Below are 25,765 nucleotides of genomic sequence, written 5' to 3' on the forward strand. Positions count from 1 at the left end.
AATAATTAAATTAATTATTTAAAAAATATTTTCAAGTTTATTAAGAATAATAAACCATAATTATTAACCATAAACGAAATATCTTTGGTAATTTTCGCACAATAATCTAAAGTAGTAGAGTGTTGCGAGAAACTAATGATAGATTTCAAAATCCTAGATTTTGAATTTTACTTAAAATCTGCACCGATTTAACGTAGCTTTTATGGGCTGCGGTTGCTTAATGGATAAGACATTTTCCTCCGAAGCCAAAGGTAGTAGACTGAAGTCCAAACAGGGGCGGTGTTTTAATGGAGATAAGCAGTTTTAAAAGATCATTTGCACAAAAGTTCAGAGCAATAGATACATATTAGTTTACTGATCATGAAGATCAGAAATCAATTTCTTGTTGAATGCTTACTAGCACTGAGGTAATGCGCTGAAAAGAGAATTCAGAAAATCACGACTGGACGTTATAAAATATAGGAAACTGGAATTTTGTTTCCCAGTCAAAGGAATCTCCATCTGAAAATAAAAGTTACATCATAAGATGGACTTGGTGTTTAAATGCTTATATAGTCCTTGGCAGCTACATGATTTTGCAGGGTAGCAAAGAGAAAAGCAAAAAAACTGTGATATAGTTATCCAAACCATGACAGAATCTCCGCAAACAATCCAGATCAACAGCTTGAGTTAATGCGCTTCAGACGCAAAAGATGCCAGAATTTGACGTCAATTCATCAGATCAAATGGCAGTTTTCTACAGAACAGCAAATGAATTTTTATGAATGATGCATCATTCCCTACTTTCTTTATTTATCAGTGGTTTGGTAATTGCAACTCGATTATAAATTTCTTTTTTATGGAGCACTCTTTTCGTTGTTTTTGTACTAGTAAGGTTTAAGAGCAAATTATTCAGCTCAAAAAGTACTTTTGCAGCTATTGTCTTCTTATTTGTGAAAATTCCTATTCTTGAATATATATTCCTATTCTAGAATATTTATTTCTATTCTTGATAATCTTTTGCAATAACCTTCTCTCTTTTTCATTCAGCAAATACCATCTTCCAAGTTTGTGTTTATTGCATGAATAGCAAATGAAGTCATAACGCCTGATTACATAATTAAAGATACGTTAAGTAAATTTGCCACTTGGTCACTTGACACATGACTTCCAAAATCTGCCCTCTCTAGAATCTGTAAGCTCACTCATAATTGACATGCACTTGCATGAAATCATGTTTTGAAAGTAGCTCTGGTTTCCTGATCGTTTGACAAGCTTTTTACAAGAAATATTAACAGTCGCTGCCTCAGCTACATTTTCAACAAGGCATTTCTATTTTAAGCATTACCTTTTACCAAATGTTTACGTACTTTTATCCAATAGTTATTCGTACTCTAGTCAATATATATTCGAGGTAATAAGGTTAGATGCTTCGAATTGGAAATTAGGCCTATCGCGAAGGTAAATATTATGCATATTTTAAGTTTGTTATAAAATTATGTTATTACTTACTAACTTAAAAGAAAAGAAATTTGAAGGAAAACAAGAATCTTTCGCTTCTTTACAATTTCTTTCGTATGTAATAATTACAGTCGTTACTATTTATCACTGTAAAATTCCGCTTCATCGATATCTAATTTTTTTGACTTATTAGAAAGTGGTCTGTTCTGGTTTCTTCGAGCCTCCGAGGTCAGCTTTTATTATAATGATTTCCATGAATTTTGTTTTCTGTGGATGATATCGAAATATCAGTTATTAATAATATGCTGAGATAATAAATAGTAAATTACTATTGTCTACGATTACATTCATTTAATTCCCAAAGATTTGTCTTCTCAAAGAATAATATGTTAATGATAACTAATCATTCTGAAAAATCGGAATGCTACAAATGCACTCGAAGTGAAAATTTACTGAAATGTTGATTTTACAGGTATGAGTATTATGCATATTGAGTAAAACAGTAGACTAGTTTCTACTGAGTTCCTATTAAAATGTATATTTGCAATGTTTATTTTCAGTAAACACTTGTTTTCGACGGTATTATTAAAATACTAGTAACTTATGCTTGTTAATTACATTAAAGAAAATACAGCTTTGTAAATTATAAATGCAGGATAATACCAGTTTCATAACGAAACATTTATTAATATTTAGCATGAAAGTACATGAATTTTATTTTATTTGGTCATATTTAATTTGGCACAGATTTTTTAAACTGTAATTTTTAACAACTCGTTTCTAGTGTGCTTGGTGGCAGACAGCAGTAACAAATTAGATGGAGAAATTTGGGAAGACGATTCTTGCAACACTTGTTCTTGCCAGGTTGTATACATTTAATTCCATATTCAATAAAAACTGTAATAAAATTCATGCTTATGTTGCTTTATTCTCTAAGAAAGGAATTTGTTAATTTGAAAAACTATTACTCCTAGAATGGTTATTTCAGTTATTAAAAACTCCATGCATTTATAAGAATACAATACAATTTAATGAGTAAGTTAGAACCACTAAAGCGATAAAGATTTCATAATAAAATTGTAGCCCATGTATGTTCTCCGTCATATGTCCCATGTATGTCCCATTGTAACACGTGTAAGTTATATCACCTATGAAAACGGGAAGATTTTTGCCCTTAAATATTTTGAAAATATCTTATTAAAGAAAATATCTTATTCTAGGAGTAATAGCATAGAAAACCTATATTAAGGCACGAGTTTCGGATTGAAACTTACTTCAGGCAGTTACTGATATATTTGTTTCATGAGAGCCTATCTACAACATACGCTTGTTCTATAAATCAATGTTAATAAACTCTATGAAAGAATGCAAAAATAAATGAAATCTCATTTTTTTAACAGACTTTAGTGAAAGACAAACTATGGTAACTCTTACTTTCACAATAAACAATTAAATGATTTTTAGCAGTTAAAAATAATCTCAGCTTGCGTATTTTTCTTACGAAATAAAAGAATGAAGCATAATAACTGTTTCACTTTAAAAGAATTTAGATCCAACAGCGACCTCGATCTGCGTTCGATTCCCAGGCGAATGGACTCTCTGCGTGGGCGTTTCCGTGGTTTTGCGCCAGTGTTCCTTAGAAAGTCTTGCACGAAGGCATCCCTTCCTTTAGGCAGATAGGCTTAGCGTGCTTTGCCATAATCAAATAAACCGAAGCAAATATTTACTATGTTTTACATAATGTGTGGTTTTAAAGTTTTAAAATAAAATGCGTTAAAAAACTCACATTTGACGAAAGCAGCTTTGTGATTGTTTAAACTTCCACATAAGTTCCTCCATACGTTATATTATTCTTCGTATATCTGTTTTTATAGAAATCAACAACTGGAATGTTCTGAATGTTCTTGTCATGTTAAATGTTTCAAAATTTCTGTAATACAGTCAAAAATATATCCTTTTACAAATGGTGGTAGTTCGGCCCGAGGTTCGAATCCCGCGAACGGGCTGGCTGCATGGGTGTTTTCGTGGTTTTCCTCATGTGTAAAGTGTATACGAGACAGTTTCCCTTAGAAAACCCTCCACGAAGGCATCCCTCCCATTAGGCAGATAGCCCTAGTGTGCTTTGCCATAATTAAATACACACCACACATTTTACAAATGAGCTCAATGAATAATAAATGTCAGTCGACAAGATTTAAGATCTGGAAAATGAAAGTACAATTAATAAAAATAACTTTTTCTTAATTAAAAACCTAATAATAATTACATTGCACTATAGGATAAGAGGACCATTATATGACTGATCCTTTGTTGGTCTAACAAGATGAATTCTTCCTTGCGAATTACTTCTGGTTAACAAAAACGGACGAAAGGTTGACTTATCTGTGGCGGATGGTTGTTATTTGCTTTTATTTGAAAGTCAGCTTTCTTTAAGACTAATGATTTATTTATAATTTCGGGAATACTCTATGACATTTCAACCAAGTTGATACCTGATTATTGCAAAACATGCGAAGCCTAGGGGTATGCATGTTTATATAAAACCCTGGAAAATCCATGAAGTGAACCTGTTATTCTGAAAAGAATACAGCAGGAATTAATAATGTTCAGCAGTCTTATCCTTTTGGTCAATGGTGATTAACTATTTTAACGCAATACTTATTGTTTTTCGTTTTTGAACGTGATGTGATAGGCGCATGATTTCAGACAAAAAATTAATTTAAACTCTTTTCTGTAATGAGACAAGATTTTGAAGAAAGAAAAACTGAAATATGTTAATAATCACTGCTAAAAGTTATTATTTGTCAAGCTCAGTTATTATTTGTCAAGCCAAAACATTATTGATAGTAATAATTGAAAACTTTAATTCTGCAATTTATAGAAGTGTACCTCATATTTCTAAATATACATTAATGTGATCAGAAAATGTTTCAGTGAATTTAATAATTAGACCTTTTTAAACCATGATACACTTTTCAGAAGAGAAAGATGTTTACAAGGACATATTTTTAAATAATTATAGCAGAGAAGAAATTATGATTATTTCAATATTTAAACAAAAATATTTTCATCTGCGTTGCTATTTGAAATTTGCTTTAATAATTATTTTACTTGCATTTATTTTAAATGGAACTGACGTTTTAACTCTGAATATAAATAATAATATTAATAACAATCCCTTCTTTAAAGGCAGGGTTGGTTTCATGTTCTTCAACGCTTTGTGAGCCTGATTGTGACCATCCAATTGCAAGAGAAGGATCCTGTTGCCCAGTATGTGATGGTAATAAATTTTCTGTAAATTGGATTTCTAAATTATTTTATGTTTCAGACAAATAATACAGAAGAAGTTCTCAAACTGTGCGTCGCGATGCTTTGATGCTTCAAAGTGTGAGATTTATTTTAATTAATGTGTTATTTCTAAATCTGAATCTTTCCTGAACTTCTACTCTTTTGTTTACACTGCCAGAAAATATAAATAAATAGTGACTTTCAAATATCATGCGAGACTCTAAGCTTAACAGAGAAAGTTGGCAACATCAACCTGCTGTGGTGAAAGTATTCTTTGCTGCCTGTCTTTAACGCTGTGCTTCTCATCGGTGAGTTTGTCTTTAGTGTCTTTGAAGGTTGAAATCTCCTCTCAAATCAAGAAGTAGCGGAGCCAGGTTTTTAGGCTCTGAATTAAATTTTGTCTTGTAAATAAGTCTGAATCATCTTTCTTTGTCCAGCTCGCAAGAAGCGGAAGTACTTTAATTAATGTTTCAGTTTCTGTAACTTCAAGCTGAAGTGACAATTTATCGTTTACTTGTTTTACATTATGATAATTACTTAGTGTTCCGGGATTGAATGGTAAAGACTAGACAAAAATTCATGAGATAGTCCAAGAAGGTTGGGCTATTGTTCAGATTCAGTCAAATAGAGTCAAACTTTGCAAATGTTATCTTGTGAAGACGTGCAATATTACACTACTTTGAGTATGTTGCATTTTTATGTAAAACAAGTATAACAGACACCTAAATCAAAGTAGAAATGCGATTCTTAAAGCGTTTTTCCGGGGGTCAGAACTTTCAGATTTCTATGGTGTATATGTCAGGCGAAATCTGGTTTAAAGCATGGAGGAAGGAAAATCTGTTCCTTCCTCCGTAGTTAAAAGCGGCTGGCAACGGTTTATCACTGAATAAAAGAGAAAGCACGTAAGAAGTAATGTTGTGCCATCGATTTCTCTAAAGTGGCACAGCATGCAGTAATCCAATATTTTGCTGAAGGTGTTTATGAAATCGAAATTAACAGTGGAGTGAAGAATGTGTATGGGAATGCGGATATTTCAAGCAGTACAGTGATTTTAATCATGAGGGTGCGAGGAGCTTAACATTCGACGACCAAGCCAACCGCACTTAGCCGTCACTGAAAAATCAGTTGCTCCAGCGGACCCCTCTTTGTGAGAGAAGAATCGTCAAGTAACTACCCGGGAGATTACAAATATATCACTTATGTATTACACTTTACACGCGTATTCAAATATATAAGCCATTTCAGAAATTTATCACGGTCCCACTTTCATTCGGATGTGCTGTAATACTATGCAGCCATACGTTGCTACTTTATTATTATATTATAATGATCGTTGGCAATTAGTACGAAATAATAAAATAATTTAGTATGTTTTATAGATGCTTCAAATGTATATCTTACAGATGTTTTAAAGAATGTTTGCATATTTTAAGGGGACTCATACACCTTAAAACCCATAAGATGTTCGAATAGGTGACTGTTGCAAGAATTGGGATAACTTATTTATTTTAAAAGCAATTACTACCAACTTTTTACAGCTGTGTACATAATATAGCTGCTTTCTGAAATAGGCATCAGAAAGTTTGTGTTGCCACAAATATTTTTATAATTTAATCCGCTTTGTGACAACATTTTTCGTCATGTTTCCAACTTGCGCGCACGGTTTAAAACATTCTGTTTCATAATTTAATTCCATATTTAATATATAGCTTTTATAACATTTGGAAACTACTGTGAACCTAAAATTCTAAAAATTTCATGTTAAATTTTTATTTTATTTTGAGTTGCGTTTATAAAATGTATTTTATTAAAAAAATTTGTAATGTTTTCGTCCATAAAATTTTTCAATATTAAAATATTCATCAGATTGTTGGTTCAGTTAGAAAATAGTGCCCATATAAAGAATTCCATCAAATTTCAAGTACACTCATGTCCATAAATTAAGGATAATGCAAAATGAGGCAAAGGAAGAGTTAGAAGCAAAACAAATTTGACTTATTAGTAAAGCTTATTTATCAAACAAAAGGTAAACAGCAAAAAAAGATGCTATATATTTGATATTATTAAAAAAAATAGTGATTTTTTCTCCCTGGAGCAAATTGCAAAAAAAAAAATCTATTTACAAAAACCAATATTACATGGTTGGTATGATTGTTAATACATTGTATGTCTCGCAGACGATGCAATACAGTCCGTACAACGCCCAGGCATGCTGAGTATAAAATTATCGATCTGATTTTGGGGGATATTACACCACTCAAAAAGCAATGCTCTCCGAAGTTCCGGTAGACATGTAGGAGGAGGTTGACGGGCTGCAACTCGTCGGCCAAGTATGTCCCACACGTGCTGTACTAGATTCAAGTCCGGTGAGAATTCTGGCCAGTCCATACGGGTCATATCCTCCGATTGAAGGCATTCGCTTACGATGTTTGCACGGTGAGGACGGGCGTTGTCATCCATAAACACAAATTGTGCGCCCATGGCGCCCAGAAACAAACGTACATGTTGTTCCAGAATGACGTCCCGATAAATTTGGCTTGTCATAGCTCCAATTTGAACATGCAGGTCAGTTCTGGAACCCAGAATAATTCCACCCGAAACGAGCACTCCTGCACCACCGTAACGGTGTCGTTCAATGATGTTTTCTTGGTGGTAACGGGTACCTGGAGCTCTACATATGAAAGTCCGGCGAGAATCAGACTGCAAGCTAAACCTGAACTCGTTGGAAAACATCACACAAGCCTACTGTTGCGGTGTCCACACTGCATGCTCTCTACTCCAGGCTAAACGCAGGCGACAGTGAGTTGCAGTAAGTGGAACGCATCTGACAGGTCTACGAGCATATAGACCAATTTGCCCTAAGCATCTGTACACGGTCTGCCTTGAAATTGTCTTACCAGTGGCTGAAGAGAGCTGACAAGACAGGTCTGATGCTGTGCTCCGCCTGTTTCCTTTGGCAGTAACTGCCAAATACCGGTCCTCATTCGGCGTTGTAACTGTGGGGCGACCTGAGCTGTAACGTCTACTCACATTACCATCATCTTGGTATCGTTGCCAAAGCCTGGAGATGACACTCTGGGCAATTCCAAGTTCGTCTGATACTTCCAGTTGGGTACGCCCACATTCCAGACGGCCGATAATTCTACCACGTAAAAAATCATCCAAATGAGCCCTTTGTGTCATAACTAATCGGTTATTGCACTGAAATCCTTATAAAGCGCCTGCGAACAATTTTACTTCTTTGCCTGTATTCCTTATATATCACTCTCTCATACTCTCGTCATTGTGACGTACCATCGGTGTCATCTGGTTACTTCCTGAAATTTGCATATGATTCTTGAAGATGTGTGTAGTGATTTTGTAGGTGATATATTTATTTTAGAGTTCGATTTCCGCGTGACTCCGAATTATCCTTAATTTATGGACATGAGTGTATATACCATTAGCCATTTTTAAAATATGCGCGCAAGGTGGAAACATGGCGAAATATTTTGTCACAAAGAGGCTTAAATTACAAAAATATTTGTGGCAACACAAAATTTCTGATTACTAGTTTCCAAAGCAGTTATATTATGTAGACAGCTATAAAAAGGTGGAAGTAATTGCTTTTAAAATAAATAAAATATCCCAATTCTTGCAACAGTCACATATTCGAAGATCATGAGCGGTTTAAGGTGTATGAGTCCCCTTTTAATAAAAAAAACTAATGTATCTCATGTAGACATAATATGATTACACCTAGTATTATATCTATTCTGTGCATTGAAAACCACCTTCTCTATGTATTAGAAAGTTAGTACGGAAACCTTACTTTCTGTATTAAAAAATTATTACATCTTATAAGGAATTATGGCATTTCTCCCGTTCGCGCTTATGTGATGCAGTAGTTAGTAAATCCAGCCAAAAAAGTGGAGGATCCTCATCTCAATTTCGGTGAGAGCACAGTTGAGGTTTACCATTTCCCGCCTTGAAAATCCTAGTAGTCTGTATAACTGAATGAAAAAACTAAATTTTCGAGCTTTATCGAAACTTTTAATTAGTTCATCTGCATCAATAGCCCATGTAACTTTACGCCTCATAGGTATTTTTTGCTAGACTAATGAATCGTTGCCGAGTCTTGTATCAAAAGTGTAGGTTTTAATAAATTTTAATTTTGAAAATCTCGTCTGAACATCTTACTGATCATGACAATGTCACAACAATTTTTTGAGCAATAATGAATACGTTTAAGCAGATTCAAATAACATTCCTTTTTTTTAGATATATATATATATACACACACACCTGTAATTATTTTAGAAATGTAGAACACATAAAATATTGAAGCATGAAGCATAATTGCAGTTGTAACAAATCTAATAAGAAGCAGACGTACCGGACTTAAATAATATTCCTTATGCTTTAGTTAAACATTTTGCCTGCCAAAAAATAACTTGGTACACTAGTCATTCCTGTTATAGAATGCAACATTTACATTTTTGATATTGTTTGAGATAAGAAGATTCATGATTCATGATTGAAGACTGCGCAAGCAGCAGTCTAGCTTGGCCGAGATGTAGAAGCTAAGCGTGATGCGATGCGTTCAGGACGAAATCTCAATTCAGAGGGCGTTAGTTTTGGTTTCAGTCCCGTTTGATTGGATAAATAATAAAGTCTCTATAATTATTATTGGCTGAAGGCTTATGCAAGTTTTTTTAATCAGAATATTATGTAAGTCATAGGATATGGAATAATCTAGAAATAAAGCATTCTAGAGAAAGTTATTATAGGGGATTACTATTTTTAGAATGGAAAGGTGAAATACCCAAATTAAAATTGGCTATTGATATTTTAGGTTATATTTTTGATTTGCATATTTTTTATCTTACAAATCTCTCCCCGCAAAGGGAAAAAGTTTTAGCGACAGAAAAGTCTTTTTGAGCAAACAAGCATTAGAGCAACAAAATAAACAAAATGTGTGGACAATGTAATATATTGTATAGATTTATTGTGTAGACAGAAGGATGAAACTCGCAGCCTTAGATACGCCATAATTCGTATCTCATAACATAATCGCAACTACATCGTTCCGACATAATCACAACTTGAAACTCATATTCAGATTCACACATCATTTTGGACGCAGTACGCACCTGACAAGTTTGGAATTTTAGCACTTCTTCAGATAATGGGTGATATAGACAAGTAGGCAGCGACATGTTGGTTTAAAGGAAGGAAGCAGAAATATGTATGACGCATTCAGAAGAGTGAGAGATATAAAACAGTTTTGGTTTCAATAACCTATATGTAATTCAATAATAAATATGAATCTTATTCCGTGATTGGGTAACCCCTGTCTGCATTGCAGTGTTACGTAAGATATTATGATGCTGATTAATTTTGAAATGACGCAATCTGATATTTCGTAAATAATTATTTTTAGGCCAGAGAGAGGAAGTACCCAAATTAAAATGAAGAATAAAAGACATTATTGCCATTTAAAATTAAAAGTTTGCTTTACGTATTTTTATCTTACATATGTATGTAATAAGACTATGCCATTATTGTAATAAGATGACTTGGGGGAAGAAAGTTGCAACCGATTGACGATCGTTTTCTGCATTATAACTTGAAGAAGCTTTACTGCGCAGTTAGAAAGATGACACTTGAAGACAGACATGTAATAGAAACAAACTTATAAGTAATAAACAGCAGAAATTTTGATGGGGTAGAAATGTTGATCTATAATGAATAGGAGACTGGCAGCCGAGGCACATTAAATTTTCATTTTATTTTCAGTAACCATATTGCGGCCACGAACAACTTCGTACATTATTTGTGCCTATTTCAAGATGTTTACATTTTTGATAACTTTGCAGCAAGAAGGAAGCAGCAGACAGCAGCCCAGGTAGGCCGAAGAGTAGCGAAGAAGTGTGTTACGTTCAGGGTGACATCGTAATTGAGACTGAGTTTTGGTTCTCAATGCATTTTGATTGGATAATTATTACTGCTGTAATATTATTATTGGATGTTTGAGTTTTAGTTCCATTTACAACATCATAATTATGTAAGAGTCATATGACATCGATTAATCTCGAAATGACGCAGTGAAAAAAGGTAGAGATTACTATTTTTAGAATGCAGAGGGGAAATTAATTTACGTTGCTAATTTAAATTATAATTTATCTTTTACATATTTTTATTTTTCTTGCATATTATATATATATATATATATATATATATATATATATATATATATATATATATATATATATATATATATATATATGAGTTTTCTTTGTTCAACAAATTTGTTTGTGGTTACAATAATGTAAAAGCAATTCTACCTAAATTATTTTAATATACGTTATATTGCCTGTATTTGCATTTCTGTTAAACGTATTTATTCATAATATTCAAATAATATTTATTTAGCATAAAATTAAAAACAATTTTGCCATAGCTAAAAATACTCAAACAATTAACGATTTTTTTCATGGATAACAGAATTGAATTAGATTATAATTTAATTTCTAGAGGCTGACTAGACTGAATTAGATTGAATTTCTAGACTGAATTTCATTTTCTAGAGGCATTTCACATTCAAAAAAATCTGTCTGTTCTAGTTAACGACCCTAATTCCAATCCATCTTTGCTTTCAGCCTTTAGGGAAATTATTTTTCAATTCTCGTTTCATTAACAGATGGCGTCAGTACCTTAACTCCTCTCCAGCCATTCTTATCTTATCTAATCACTATATCTTATACCGTTCATTTGCGCTTTGGCAGCTAAGGATGATGGTTCGGTAAAACTATCGAAACTAGTCCTATGAAAATTGTTTGACTTCTAAATTAATAAATTGATGTGTGTTTTGTATTTTAAATATTGAAATAATTTTTGTATACTTTGATATTCAAACTAAAATTAAATTTATTAAATTGTTGAAAGTTGCTTATAAAAAAACCTTGTATTATTAAATACATGGAATTTTTATGAACAACTTTTCAAAACTTTAACTAAAAATGTCAGACTGTTCATTGGCCCAGAAAGGTATTATAATGGATCTGCTGATGGTTCCAAATTATCAGATTTTAGGCACTCCAGTTTTGTCCTAAAATGCAGATAAAACACCGCTGTAACTTCACCACTTCATATTGGATGGAAGAATATATCAAGTCGAAAGATGGGAAAAAGAAACTTTATTGTGCACATTTATTAATAGAAAATATTCAGAAATATATTTCAGATATTCACTGCTGGCCATTAAAATTGCAACACCATGATGGAAAGCAAATAATATTAATAGAAAATCTTCAGAAATATATTTCAGATATACATATGTTATATTTATAGATATGTGTTTTATACATTTATAGATAAGTGTATATGCGTATTTATATATTTTACAATGTTTTCCTTATAAGATTTCTCTTACAGGTTGCATGAAAAATAACACTGCATATGAAAATGATGAGGAATTCGTAGACCCTGAAAACCCATGCCTAAAATGTCAGTGCAAGAATGGATCCATAATGTGCTCTGCGCTAGAATGTCCTCCAGTAAAGCCATGTCGACAGAATGCTGTCGTAATTTTAGACGGAGAGTGCTGCCCTTTCTGTTCAACTTGCGGACCTCATCATGAGGGTTCATATTGGATGGAAAGCCCTTGCCATAACTGTACATGTCAAGTAAATTCAGTTTCTTTTATATTTTGTGGAAATTTTAAAGAAATGGAATGGATCTTAATTTATTAACTGTATCAGCGAATTTAAATACAAAAAAGACAGGTTGTTTTCATTTTGAAGTATTATTTTTAAAACAAATATTACTTTAGCCTTTGGCGCTGAATGAGGATTGGAACTGAATTGGTGTTCCCCCCTCTTTTATCTATTAATTGTGGAGGAACCTTGTGAACTACTAAGCAAATACTCGCTTAAGTCCAGAAACAGAAACGTAAAACTCAAGAAAGGTTAGTTACCCTTTATTGCTCAAACTAAAAGTGTACAGACGGTCCCTTTCTCAGGACGTATACCAAAGCCTCCACTTGGGCTTCAAATCAAAGATGTAAGAAATAAGAACTTAACTAATGACTAACTAAATAGATTTAGCCGAAGCTAACACAGTTTCTAAGTAGTTGGCTCCTAATATTAAATCAGCTGACGAAGCTTATACGGCCGAGCGTAATACAGCTTAGAGAGACGTAGTCAAAAGGCAAACGCGCGCTATTCAGGAAATTGAATTCTCTCTACCGAAGTCAGTGGAGTTTTGACTACTCCTTCTCATTCGCATTTAGCGCGATTCTAAAACTCATACTGGTAAGGAATTGTAAGCTAAAATTAGGAGAGATAGGAAAGGCGTTTTAACTTAAAAATAACTGTTATAAACTTAGGATAAACCTTAAAAAATAATTATTCCTCTTGCCCCAAAAATTATTTTAGCTTGTAATTTTTTCTACGTGTACTGATATGATGCAAGTTAAATCTTTCTGTGGATAGAATGAAACGGATCTGAAAAACTACAATTGTTCCTGGCTATTAGGTGGTATTTCAAACACTTAATAATGATTGTACATGAGTAATTTGTTATAATTAAACGTTGATAATAGTTCACCTTCCTTAAATTACATCAAAAGGCTATAAGGTATTTCTCCAGCCTTCTTAGCGAGCTTTCGTGGTGTAGTGGTCTGCACGCTCAGCGCGTAATTGAGAGGTCCACGGTTCGATTCCCGGCGAAAGCGTTGCATATTTTTCATCTTGCCTGCTTCCAAAAATCCTAATGTCTCTATATTGGCGACCGAACTAAAAGGGTGTTAGATGATAATTCTCCTCATCCAGGATTTGGAGATTGGATTCCCTAAAAGCCCTAATCTCCCTTTAAAAGGGGGAAGTATATAAGGTAATTCTCACTCCTTCTTAGCGAGCCTTCGTGGTGTCTGCACGCTCAGCGCGTAATTGAGGGTCCGCGGTTCGATTCTCGGAGAAGGCGTTGCATCATATTTTTCATCTTTCCTGCTTCCATAATACCTAATGTCTCTACAAGGCTAATAATGTTTTGATTTAATTCCTTTTCTGCTTTCTAAGCTCGAATAAAATGATCGTGTCTTCTTCTCACGGAAAATTTAGGCAGCAAACTATTCATTACTTATAACACTTATACTCTTTACTTATAATCAAATCATCAGCATCTTGTTTCCATGACAGAAGTCTAATTATTTTTATTCTGTATCCTGCAACATTGTCTGTAGAAAAATTGAGATTGAGTAATTTTGCTTTCACTGAGTGAATCAAAATTTGAACAAATCTCAGAACCAAAGCATATTGCATCTAAGTCCTAACTTTTAAAACTGAGAGAAAGGACAAACACAGTTGAGTTTTTATTTAATAAACATAATTTCTCTTAATTAAGTTACAATAACACGCCGAACAAATACTAATTCAGAAGTCAAACAACAAAAATCAGCGTTATATTTTCGAAATTTTCACAGGAATAGTTTCGATGGTTTTTACCGAACCACCATCCTCAGCTGTAAAACCGCAAGTGAACAAGATAGGAAATGATGATTAGATAAGATAAGAAAGCCTGGACAAGAATAATCAAGTGGCGCCATCTGTTGATGAAACGAGAACTAAAACATAATTTCTTTAAAGGCCGAAGGCAAAGTTGGATTGGAATTAGGATCGTTAACTAGACCAGAAAGATTATTTTGAATGTGAAATGTCTCTAGAAAATCCAGTTCTTCAATGGAAACACAGAAGTCTTCTGTTGCTCAACATTGTTGGTCCAAAAATCACACTTTCAATTTTTCTGCTTCCAAAATTATTCAAAAATCATCTTCCATTGGAGAACTGGATTTTCTAGAGGCATTTCACATTCAAAAAAAATCTTTCTGGTCTAGTTAACGATCCTAATTCCAATCCAATTTTGCCTTCGGCCTTTAAAGAAATTATGTTTTAGTTCTGGTTTCATCAACAGATGGCACCACTTGATCATTCTTGTCCAGGCTTTCTTATCTTATCTAATCTTCTTCATTTGCGGTTTTACAGCTGAGGATGGTAGTTCGGTAAAACCATCGAAACTAGTCCTGAGAAAATTTGGAAAATATAACGCTGATTTTTGTTGTTTGACTTCTGAATTATTATGATTTCTCTTGCTTTGGTTCCGTGATACAACGAAAACTGTATGGTATAAGTATAGAATGAGATTTGGTAATCAATACACTTAATTATTTCTTTCATTTACAAAAATGCAGGGTCTTTTTTTATGAATATTATGTTTCTTTGAGTCGTTGAAAATATTGCTATGCCAAATTTTATAAAAGTTTATTCTCATATGAAAAATTTCAATCTCTGGCTTGATGCTAAATTCATTTGAATAATGGTTAGAGAAATTTGTAGGCACTGTTTAGAAAAAGATGTCGAAAACCATTCAGCATTGATACATACGGATATATCTGAAAATAGGAAACCTATCACTGAATTATAGAATTAGCTTGTAGATTTTTGCTTAAGTTTTAAATTATCGTTTACTGCGCTTGCTTTTTATAGTTGAATATTTTCCCTTCCATATTTGTTTCAAAATACAACTTAGCGATTTGGAAGGAACAAAATGTTCCAACTTCAGTCACCACCATGTCATGTCTCTCTTCCTTCAATCTCAATTGCATGAAATTCATAGACTTCAGATTAGAAACCTATTAAAATAACTACTTCTAAGTACCATTTTGTGCAAAAAGTCTTGATTGATAAGAACTCAAACTGAAGATCTTTGAGTGCTATTTCCAACTTTATACATTTTTCGAAATGAAGGTTTATGTTTAAATGAACATTCGAATGACCTTCGAAATGAAGGTCATAGTTTAAATGAATTCCACTTTGTCTGCTTAAGCAATAGATCGTTTAAAACTGATGATGTTTGAGATTTTGGAATGTATAATTTTGTCAGATTCAAGCCCTGCCAATATGAGCAGATGTAACTCAGATTGTGAGCAGATGTATGTAACTCAAATTTAACTCTCATGCCCTATGTTATTTGGCTTTGCGTAAAGCAAGTTTTTATTTCTAAATCTAAAAAGTCAAATAATTTTTATGTAGAATGTATAGATATACATTATATAAAATAAATAGGCTCTAAAAAATCTGAAATCAGATTTTTTTTCTTTTATGGTAATGTTGTAGAGCTTCTCACTTTTGTTCTACTAAATTAAATGTCGAGGAACCTAGTCAATTATTAAGCGAATTATCGCTTAGTTCAAAATAACAGAAATCGTAAACTCAGGGTAACTCAGGTAAACTTTATTCTCTCAAAATAAGATGAACAGTCGGCCCCTTTCTTCGGGTTTACAACAAAGCCTCCACTTGGGTTTAAACACAACAAACTCATTTCATTAATTCTTTTACAGCAAACTTATTTCTAGCTAGATTTTTCTGTAACTTGACCAATAAAATCTTTATAGTCTTTCCTTCTACTTTGTGCGGAATGCGTCCAGGCTCCATGCAGCTTGTTTGGGAGAGGTTAACGCCTACTGCACAAGGATTCTATTTTAGTGGAGATCTTTTGTAATGACTCTAGGTTTCATTAGGGATTTAAACGCAAGATTTATTCTCCACCAGCAACACAGAACTAGAAAAAAACAACTAGCTTCGAATAATTTCTACTCGGCGATGAAACTCGGATAATGTTTTCTTATACCTACGACTCACAATTTTTTGTTTGCAGATTACAGGTTTAATGTTTACAGATATTGAGAGATTTGGGGACTTGTGCGGCCATGAATTGTATATGAAGAATCATATAATTTGAGCAATTTAGGGAAAGCAGCATACGATAATACCGTAGATGGATTTGTGACGCGGAGCAGGTTCGTGGACTTAAACATTTTTCTCTCAATAAATTTGGAAAAAAAAATTAAAAGTTGGAGAAAGACTACATTTGTAAATCAATCTGGGGAACTTTAGCCTCGGATTCAAGATGATATTCTTCCATTCATAACAAAGCAATATAAAGATGAAATGCTATATAAGTTTATGATTCATGGTAATTTCAAACTACTTATAAAATTTCTTGTTTATTATGCGATTAATATATTATTCTTCCAGATTAATTTTAATTGATAATTATATTTTGGTACGGTACAAAGAAAAATAGTGTAAAATTAAGTAATAATATCCATTTTTTCACTGAATGTGATACAGCATTTGGTATAAATTGAAACTGTGTAGTAGTAGAAATTTTAATTGAGTACAAGGAAAAAATTAAATAGAAATATGCTTCAAAAAATTTCTCATAAATATGTAATCTTAGGATGGCCATAGAATAGTCAAAACAACTTGCAAAATAATTAATTTTCTGAACATTTCTAACAAATAGTTAACTAAAAAAACAGTGTTGTAATGGTAACGTTTCCATAATGTTTTCAACATGTATTAATATACGCATGTCTTGTAATAAATACCTAATATTTATGTATAAAAATCTCCTTTGTGTATAAAAATTTGTACTATAGGAATATAATCTTACTTGTTATTTAAAATAGGCTGGAAATGTTCTGTGTTCGGTGATTGATTGTCCAATGCCTTCGTGCCAATATCCTGCCAGAGCAGTAGGAGAATGCTGCCGTCATTGTGATGGTAAGGTTCATCCTGTTCAATTAAGGTATTTTCTTCCACGCTTACAATTTCCTTTCATGTGTGCAGGTGCAAGAATCTAACTTTTGTAGGGTTTATATTTATTTTAACTAACATTTATTTTAAGTTTAAACTATCTTTCCTGTCAAGCCTTACTTTCCCCTGCAACTGCCAATGCCAGAATATGTAAATTTGAGTAGAACGCGCAAGCATTCAAATTATCAGCGGAAGTATTATGATTTAAATAGAAGGAAACGAGTTCGGTGTGTGATATTCTTACTTAGCGAGCGCGGAGGTAGTTAGCGAGAATTTGAAGGACCCCGCGTTTCGGCCTATGTGCTTGGCGGGAAGTAGTGTTAATCGTTCCAGTGAGCTTCAAGTCTGCTGAATTAGCAGCGGTATTGTAAAACGCGGTGAGTTAGTTATTTTAGAGAGCCTCGTAGTTAGAATCTTGTCTTTAGTTTCTTTTCAGGTTATTATTTTTATTTGACTGCCGAGTTGGCACCGTCTGTAAGCGTCAAGAGCACGCAATTGTAATTTATTACGTTGAATAAAAAGGGACTTAAACCCTTTACAAGACTCTGTGTGTTATACTGTTTTCACAGTCACCCCTTGGTTGCGTGCAAGTTGGAGGCGCGCAACGTTATATTGGCGCTCGAACACTTATCGAACTGAAATGGCCGAAAACTGGATGGAAGCCGCTGGACAACACCAAGAAATGACAAGTCAGTTAGGATTTGGATACCTGGTCCAGACTTTGAGAGCATCAATCAAGCCAAACGTCCATTTCGACGGAAAAAATTCGGTGGCGGTATTTCTAGAAGGTCTAGAAAACCACTTTCAGCTCTACCCTGTGCCTGAAAGACAAAAAGTTGCCATCGCCACATCAGCACTAAGAGGACAGGCCGCGCTATGGTGGAAAAACATAGGCAAATTTTTACTAGGTGAATTTGGAAGCCCGACGTATACATTTGAAAATTTCAAAAAATCGTTAGTAAAGGCCTTCCCCATAGTGAAAGATCGCGCACGGCTGGAAGCCGAACTATATAGTTTCTATCAACGGGATACAGCACAATTGACGGACTTTATTTTACGAAAAATCAAGCTAACGGATATGCTGTATGGAAAGAAACCCGATGCGGAGATAATTGAAATAATATTACCAAGATTGTTACCCGCTGTCCAAGACTACTTTGAAATTAGAAACCCAAGCACATTGCAGGAACTTTTCGAATTGGCGGTGAAGTTTAAAATCGCAGAATAGCGGAAAAAGCGAGAGGGGAAACATATTCTCAAAGGACCCGAAGGAAATCTTCAAAGGAGGAAACCAGAAATGGAAATCGCTCTTATGGGGGAAAGAACTATCAAGCTAACGCATCGAAACTCGAAGGTCAAGGCCCAAAAAGAAAATTTGAAAATAAACATCCGCGTACCCAGAAGACAGATTGAAAGGAAAGCTTTAAACGAATAGAGGGGCCTGTGAAAGGGAGGGTCCAAACCCCGGAAGTTTTAAAAAAACCCTCAAATAGACATTTAAACACCGTCATCGTAAAAAACTCACAGCTACCAATTATACAAGTCCTGGTTGGCGATGTACCAGTCGAAGCCCTCATCGATACAGGAGCAGAAGGAAATTTTATGAGTGAAAATTTCTTCAAAAAGAATTTTTATAGGATACGATTATTTAAAACCAGAAATACGGAAATTATAGCGGCGCAAGGAAAAACATGTCACTGCATCGGGAAATTATCATTAAACTTACAGGTAAAAGAGGAAAGTCTCAAAGTATTAATTTTTGTGGTGAAGGATCTGCAACACTCTCTTATTTTAGGTATGGAGTTTTTAAGGGCCGCGAGGGCCAAATTAAATTTTCAAGATAGTTCCGTGGTGTTGGAGATGGACCAGAGGGTGGTGGAACCTGTGGAGACACCTGAATTGGACCTTAGCCATCTGAATGACCATGAAAGTAAAGCAATACAGCAAGTGGTGAGTAATTTTTCTCATTTGTTTTCAGAAAAACCAGGAAACTGCCAAATCGTGACACATAAGATTCAATTAAATGCCGAAAAACCTTGTAGGACTAAACCTTACCGTTATGACAAACAAAAAGACTTAATCATCGAAGAACATATTCAGGAGATGTTAAAGAATAAAATAATAACGCCCATAAATAGTGAGTACGCGAGTCCAGTCGTACTATGTAGGAAAAAGAACGAGTTTCCTCCTTCGGATAAAAGGGCTTGGAGGTTTGCTATTGATTACAGAAAACTAAATAGTATTACCAAATTTCCAGTTTACCCTTTGCCGGTTATAGACGAGATCATTAGACAGATCAAATCGACAAGATATATGTCTACTTTGGACTTAACGTCTGGCTACTATCAAATAGCTATGAGACCCGAAGATATACATAAAACCGCGTTTATAACAAAATCGGGCACTTATGCATTTTTACGCATGCCCTTTGGGTTGTGTGGGGCCCCATCAACATTCCAGAGAGCTATGGACATTGTTCTAAAGCCTGTCCTAGGAAAATCAACTTTAATTTATCTAGATGATATAATTATAACGAGTAGTACGTTGGAACAACACATTAATGACCTCGAACAAGTTTTTAAATTATTAAAAGAGGCCGGTCTTACAATTAACGCCTCAAAATGCAATTTCGCAACTAAAGAACTTAAATATCTCGGTTATAAAATTTCGCAAAAGGGTATAGAAACGTAAGATTCAAAAATAAAAGCTATTAAGAATTTCCCACCGCCCAACACCTCCAAGAAACTTTCTTCTTTCTTTGGATTATGTTCTTACTATCGATCTTTCATAAAAGATTTCGCTAATATTGTTGAACCACTCTTAGTAATCAAAAGAAAAAGGGCTAAATTTACGTGGACAGCGGAAGCTAACACAGCTTTTGAAAGATTAAAAGAAGCGCTTATTAATGCCCCTGTTTTTAAAATTCCCTGAGGGGGACGAAAACCTGGAAATTGCAGCAGATGCGTCAGACTATGCGGTGGGTGGGGTTCTTATGCAAAATAACCATCCGCTGGCATTTTTTAGTAAAACGTTGAATCAGACACAAAGGAATTATACAGAAAAGTATTTTAAAAAGGGTACGCGAGGCGGTACAGAAAGAGAAACATTAGCCGTATTAATGGCTGTACACAAATTTCGAGTTTATTTCGGCAAATCGCCAGTAACAGTCTTTTCGGATCATGCGGCTGTTGGTAGACTTTACTCGGGGAAAAATCTAACGTCCAGGTTAATAAGATGGGCTTTAAAACTCCAAGAATATAATATCACAATAAAATATAAACCGGGTAAGGAAAACAATGTAGCTGACGCACTTTCTCGTATAAAACTGGACGACGAAGGAAATGAACTTAAATGCGCTGTGTTGACTTCAAAATTTTTAGATTCTAGAGATACGGTTATTTCTGAACTGAAAGCTGATCCTGAATTTGGAAATATCTATGCTTATTTGAAAGACCCCGAAAGCTTTGAGCATACAGATATCGATGCGATAAGAAATAGAGCAAAAAACTATGAAATAATAGATAATTTATTATTTTATACGAAAACAACAAACGAAAATCTTGAGTATAAGCCAGTCATCCCAGCCTCGCTTCGATTAAGCATTTTGAAGGAGTTGCACGAAAAAAAAACAGCGGGCCACCTAGGGGTCAGAAAGACTTTAAAAAGGGTACGCGAGGCGGTATATTTCCCGCAATTATACAAAATAGTAACGGCGTATGTCAGGTCCTGCAATCAATGTCAGTTAATAAATGATATTAATTACAGCCCGGCCGGGTACTTAAATAGCATTCGCGCTACATTTCCGAATGAAATTTTAGGCATAGATCTCCTTGGTCCCTTCCCCCAGAGCGAGTTAAATAAAAATCGTTTTCTTTTAGTAATAGTAGATCATTTTTCAAAATGGATAGAAATTGTTCCTCTTAAACGCGCGTCAGCCAAAACAGTCGCAGATGCATTCTTACACAGATACATTTTAAAATACGGTGCACCGATAAAAGTCATTAGCGATAACGGAAAAAAATTCATTAGTCAAATATTTGAAAACATATGCAATGGACTTGGCATACGCCATATCAAAATGGTTCCGTATAGACCACAGGCTAACATAGCAGAAAGAGTTAATAAAAACATAGTAAAAATAATTCGCAGTTACGTGAGCACACATCACAAGCGCTGGGATGGCTACATAAATGAATTAGCTTATGCTTTAAGAACGGCACATCATGATACTACGGGAAAAACTCCAGCAGAATTATTTTTAGGCAGAAAGTTAATTACGCCTTTAGATAAATTATTCTTTGTGCAACAAAGAGAGCAGGAGTTTAAACAAAAAGATGTGCAAAAGTTGATTGATCAGGCGCTTAAAACCTCGGATACGGCAAGAAATAGGCAGAAAATATATTACGATAGAAAACGCCGTGAAGCAGATTTTAAAGTTGGGGATAAAGTATTGAAGCGGAAATTTTCTTTATCAAGTGCCCCAGACAATTTTATGGCAAAGCTAGCTCCAAAGTTTGAAGGCCCCTATGTAATTCAGGAAATCAAAGGAGTAGTCTTATATCTTAAGAACGAGAGAGGGGAAATCTGTAAAGCAAGTCCCGACCAGGTGAAAAAATACTATAATCCAAATGATTTTGAAATCCTTAAAAAGTTTCTTGCAGGACTCAAGTCTAAACGAAATAGAAGGGCCAGAGACAACAACTATTCCACCACCCAAGAAACAGAGAACTGAAGAGAGACCTAGCACTTCTACAAACCGGACGTCGGTATCAAAAAGAAAAAAATAATTTTCAGACTCCAGCGTTTAAGAAAAACAAAAATACAGATGAACCGGGTAAAGAAACCGTGGTAAAGAGAAAAACACCACCTACAAAGGATAGCAGGAGAAATTACACATCAAGGAAAACGCGCACACGGCCACAGAGTCAGGTGCCAGCAAGGCCGCCGTTCCGGAAACTGAAACGCCAACAGGAGGCACAAAAATACGAGGAACAGAAGAAATTCAAGAAGGACTCCAGACCGGAGGACGTCAAGACCAGCCGTCCCAGGGAGAAACGGAAAGGCCAACAATCAGACGATTACTCCGTCAAGAGGCCAGCATGTAGAGGACGCAAAAGAAAAAGTCTGGTGGACGACACTCGGAGGGCAGTAAGGAGAAGATTAACATCCATGAAACCTCTAACTTGGGACCAATTCTGCCAAAAACGAATGACGGAGTTTCAAGCATCGAAAACTCAAAGATAAGTTAAAAACCTTCTATAAATTTTTTTTCTCTTTTATTCCGAAATGTTATGCATAAGTACGAAGTTCTATGTTTTGACGAAAGTCAATATGTCTCGGTTGAGACTTAGTTTTGTTTTACTTTATTTAGCTAAGGCAAAAGTATTATTTTCTTTAAGTGTAAAAGCTAAAAACAAGCATTTTCTGTTGGTCGAAAGACTAATTCTGTTATGTTAAAGCCAAAATTTGGCCGAAGATAAAATAACTTCGTATTCTTGTATTAATAAGAATTTTACTTTCAGTGCCGCCAGCTTGGCGAAGAATGAGTAAAGTAAAAATTTATTTTCTCTTATTCATTTTATGGTAAATTGTAAAAAGCATATGTATTAAACGTTTGTAAATGTATGTAAATACTTGAATGTTATGTAAAAGTAGAATTTAGTCTAGAAGCATAAAATTGTAGATGCTAAAAGTGAATGCTTAAAAGCAATGAAGTCAAAATTTAAATAGTAAATTGTAGATAAAGTCATGCTTTAGAGCGAAAGCCTGCATGTTTAAAGATGAATGAGGGGGAAGTTAGAATGAATGTGTTTTGTAGGGTTCTCCACCTACATTTGAATTTTTAAGACTATTAAAGTAGCTCATTGAGTTGTAGAATGTCGAGTAAGGTGTGTCTATTTGGTCGTTGAATTCTAACAAATCATGGTGGTTAGGGGAAGTGTTGTAAGACTAAAACACGAATATTCCCGTTTGACACCACACACGGTGGAGAGCCAGGGTAAAGTTAAATTAATGCTTGAAAAATTGAATGAATGTGAAGTAAGCAATAACTAAGTAAAACGAATCGTTTAAAAACAAAAATTTATTGTGTCAAGAAAGTGTAAATTATAATGTATGTAGAAAGATACTGATACTTATTCCTTCCAAATGCTGGAAGGAAAGACCAAGATTGATTGATGAAGTCCAGGAAAAGTTGCTGTAAGAAGAGAGCTTTGTAACGATCAACAGAATTTTAGTATACAAATGGTTACATAAGATATTTTTTTTGTGTAAACGAGGTTCTCGCCAATTAGTTCAGAATTAGAGAAACTTACAACAGGTCGTTTGTAGGACCTGCTTCCAAGTTTTCCAAATTCTGGCAGCGGCAAATGTAGGGTTTATATTTATTTTAACTAACATTTATTTTAAGTTTAAACTATCTTTCCTGTCAAGCCTTACTTTCCCCTGGAACTACCAATGCCAGAATATGTAAATTTGAGTAGAACGCGCAAGCATTCAAATTATCAGCGGAAGTATTATGATTTAAATAGAAGGAAACGAGTTCGGTGTGTGATATTCTTACTTAGCGAGCGCGGAGGTAGTTAGCGAGAATTTGAAGGACCCCGCGTTTCGGCCTATGTGCTTGGCGGGAAGTAGTGTTAATCGTTCCAGTGAGCTTCAAGTCTGCTGAATTAGCAGCGGTATTGTAAAACGCGGTGAGTTAGTTATTTTAGAGAGCCTCGTAGTTAGAATCTTGTCTTTAGTTTCTTTTCAGGTTATTATTTTTATTTGACTGCCGAGTTGGCACCGTCTGTAAGCGTCAAGAGCACGCAATTGTAATTTATTACGTTGAATAAAAAGGGACTTAAACCCTTTACAAGACTGTGTGTGTTATACTGTTTTCACAGTCACCCCTTGGTTGCGTGCAAGTTGGAGGCGCGCAACGTTATACTCTAATATTTTGGTATTTTCCAGTCTATGTAGGGAAATGAAAGTAAGTGAAGAACTATGTAAATAAAAGCAATAAATAAATAAATAAATAAGTAAAACTTCGTTAAGCGATAGCTTGACGATACCCAGAATGCGAAAAACTAATAACATTCATCCTCAGCTTGGCACTGCAACGCAAAATGGTTGACTTGAGCAGTTTTTAAAAACTCAAATAGTTGCTTGTAATTGACTTCTCCCAATGTCTGCTGTCAGATGTTAAAATGGCCATATAGCCTCTCAAAGTATTGATGGTTCGTTCCGATTCAATTTCTAAGTATTGAATGGGGTAGTTGCATTGGTTTTTAGTTCTTTGCGCAACGTTATTTTATATAGGAGCCAGTTTTACTTACGAAGTCCCCATGACCTTTCATTTTATAAATAGCCTTCGACACCTTTGCCAGAGTGAAACGGTCTCATTTAATCTTGAGTAATTTGAATGGCGGCTTGCCAGTGCTTTTAGATTTAAGAGCTTTTAAAACATAAAAAGGCTTCATTTTAAATTTTCATATTTTGCTGCAATGGAATGCGTTTAAAAATTAAATTTTGAATGATGCATTGCTGCATATATGTTTAGTGCTACTCCAAAATGCGCGCAGCTCAGGTCGGAGCATGAGCTCCTTCGAACTTCCAAAAGCATCAAGCTATAATTTCGAAAATGAAAAGGAAGAAAGAAACGGTTACACCTTAACTGGAAAAGAAATTCGTGTCAGGAAATATATCTGTAAAGAAAACGGATTTTAAACTCAATTTGCGTCAGCTAGGTATTGTCAAAAGCGTAAGCGCTGCATCAGAGGTTTTCTGCGTATGTCATTTCGCATTTATTTGCATCTTAACAGAAACTTCCCCATTAAAAACTTCCACTGACGCGCACTAGCATCACTTGCATCCATTTAAATAAAACAAACCTGCGTATTACACAAGATTTCTTGATAAAACAGAAAAACCCTATCTATAGTGAAATTATAATTCATGTAATCATATGATGTCTAAAACTAATGCGAAAAGCATCAGAATGTTCGTGTTTTATCAACATGCTTATTCTCGATCGGATACCTCTTTGCATTCACTTAAGTTGCCACGCTAGAGTGAATCAAACTTAAATCTCTGAGAAACTGTAGACACGCGAACAACGGATAAGCCATAATTAGTCGGGACAAAGCAATGTACATGATAAAGTAAACATCGAGAAAAGTGACAGAAAATATGAAAACCAGGCCACCAGCGACGGTGTGGTAACATCGTTGAACACTGATAATTCGGTCTGGGGGTTAGAATCTTGGCTAAACGTGGACACGAGAAATTTCTTTCAAAATTTCCCCACGGGGTATCCCTTCCTTTGGCAACGCCTTAATAATAATAATAAACATGAAAACCGTCTGAAAAGTAAATTACGGAAGAAAGCAAGAAAAACTGAATTGAAAAAAAGGTGG

At 34.5% G+C, this 25,765-nt stretch overlaps 2 protein-coding genes across 7 annotated transcripts in view; one reads left to right on the top strand and one right to left on the bottom strand.

Moving 5' to 3' along the window:
- Nucleotides 1-25,765, top strand: part of LOC118198526 (zonadhesin-like) — a 314,579-nt gene that overhangs the window by 106,269 nt on the left and 182,545 nt on the right. For both annotated transcript variants that reach the window (XM_085809500.1, XM_085809501.1), the window contains exons 18-21: nt 2,225-2,304; nt 4,630-4,720; nt 12,145-12,395; nt 17,240-17,333. In XM_085809500.1, coding sequence (XP_085665626.1) covers nt 2,225-2,304; nt 4,630-4,720; nt 12,145-12,395; nt 17,240-17,333 — 516 coding nt within the window. The remainder of the gene's footprint in view (nt 1-2,224; nt 2,305-4,629; nt 4,721-12,144; nt 12,396-17,239; nt 17,334-25,765) is intronic.
- Nucleotides 1-25,765, bottom strand: part of LOC146992913 (general transcription factor II-I repeat domain-containing protein 2-like) — a 285,508-nt gene that overhangs the window by 57,730 nt on the left and 202,013 nt on the right. The gene's annotated exons all lie outside the window — the stretch shown is intronic.

The sequence above is a fragment of the Stegodyphus dumicola genome, chromosome X2, assembly GCF_044657685.1.
Source record: "Stegodyphus dumicola isolate Sdum_Otavi_A_Nest chromosome X2, ASM4465768v1".
Classification (NCBI taxonomy): domain Eukaryota; kingdom Metazoa; phylum Arthropoda; class Arachnida; order Araneae; family Eresidae; genus Stegodyphus; species Stegodyphus dumicola.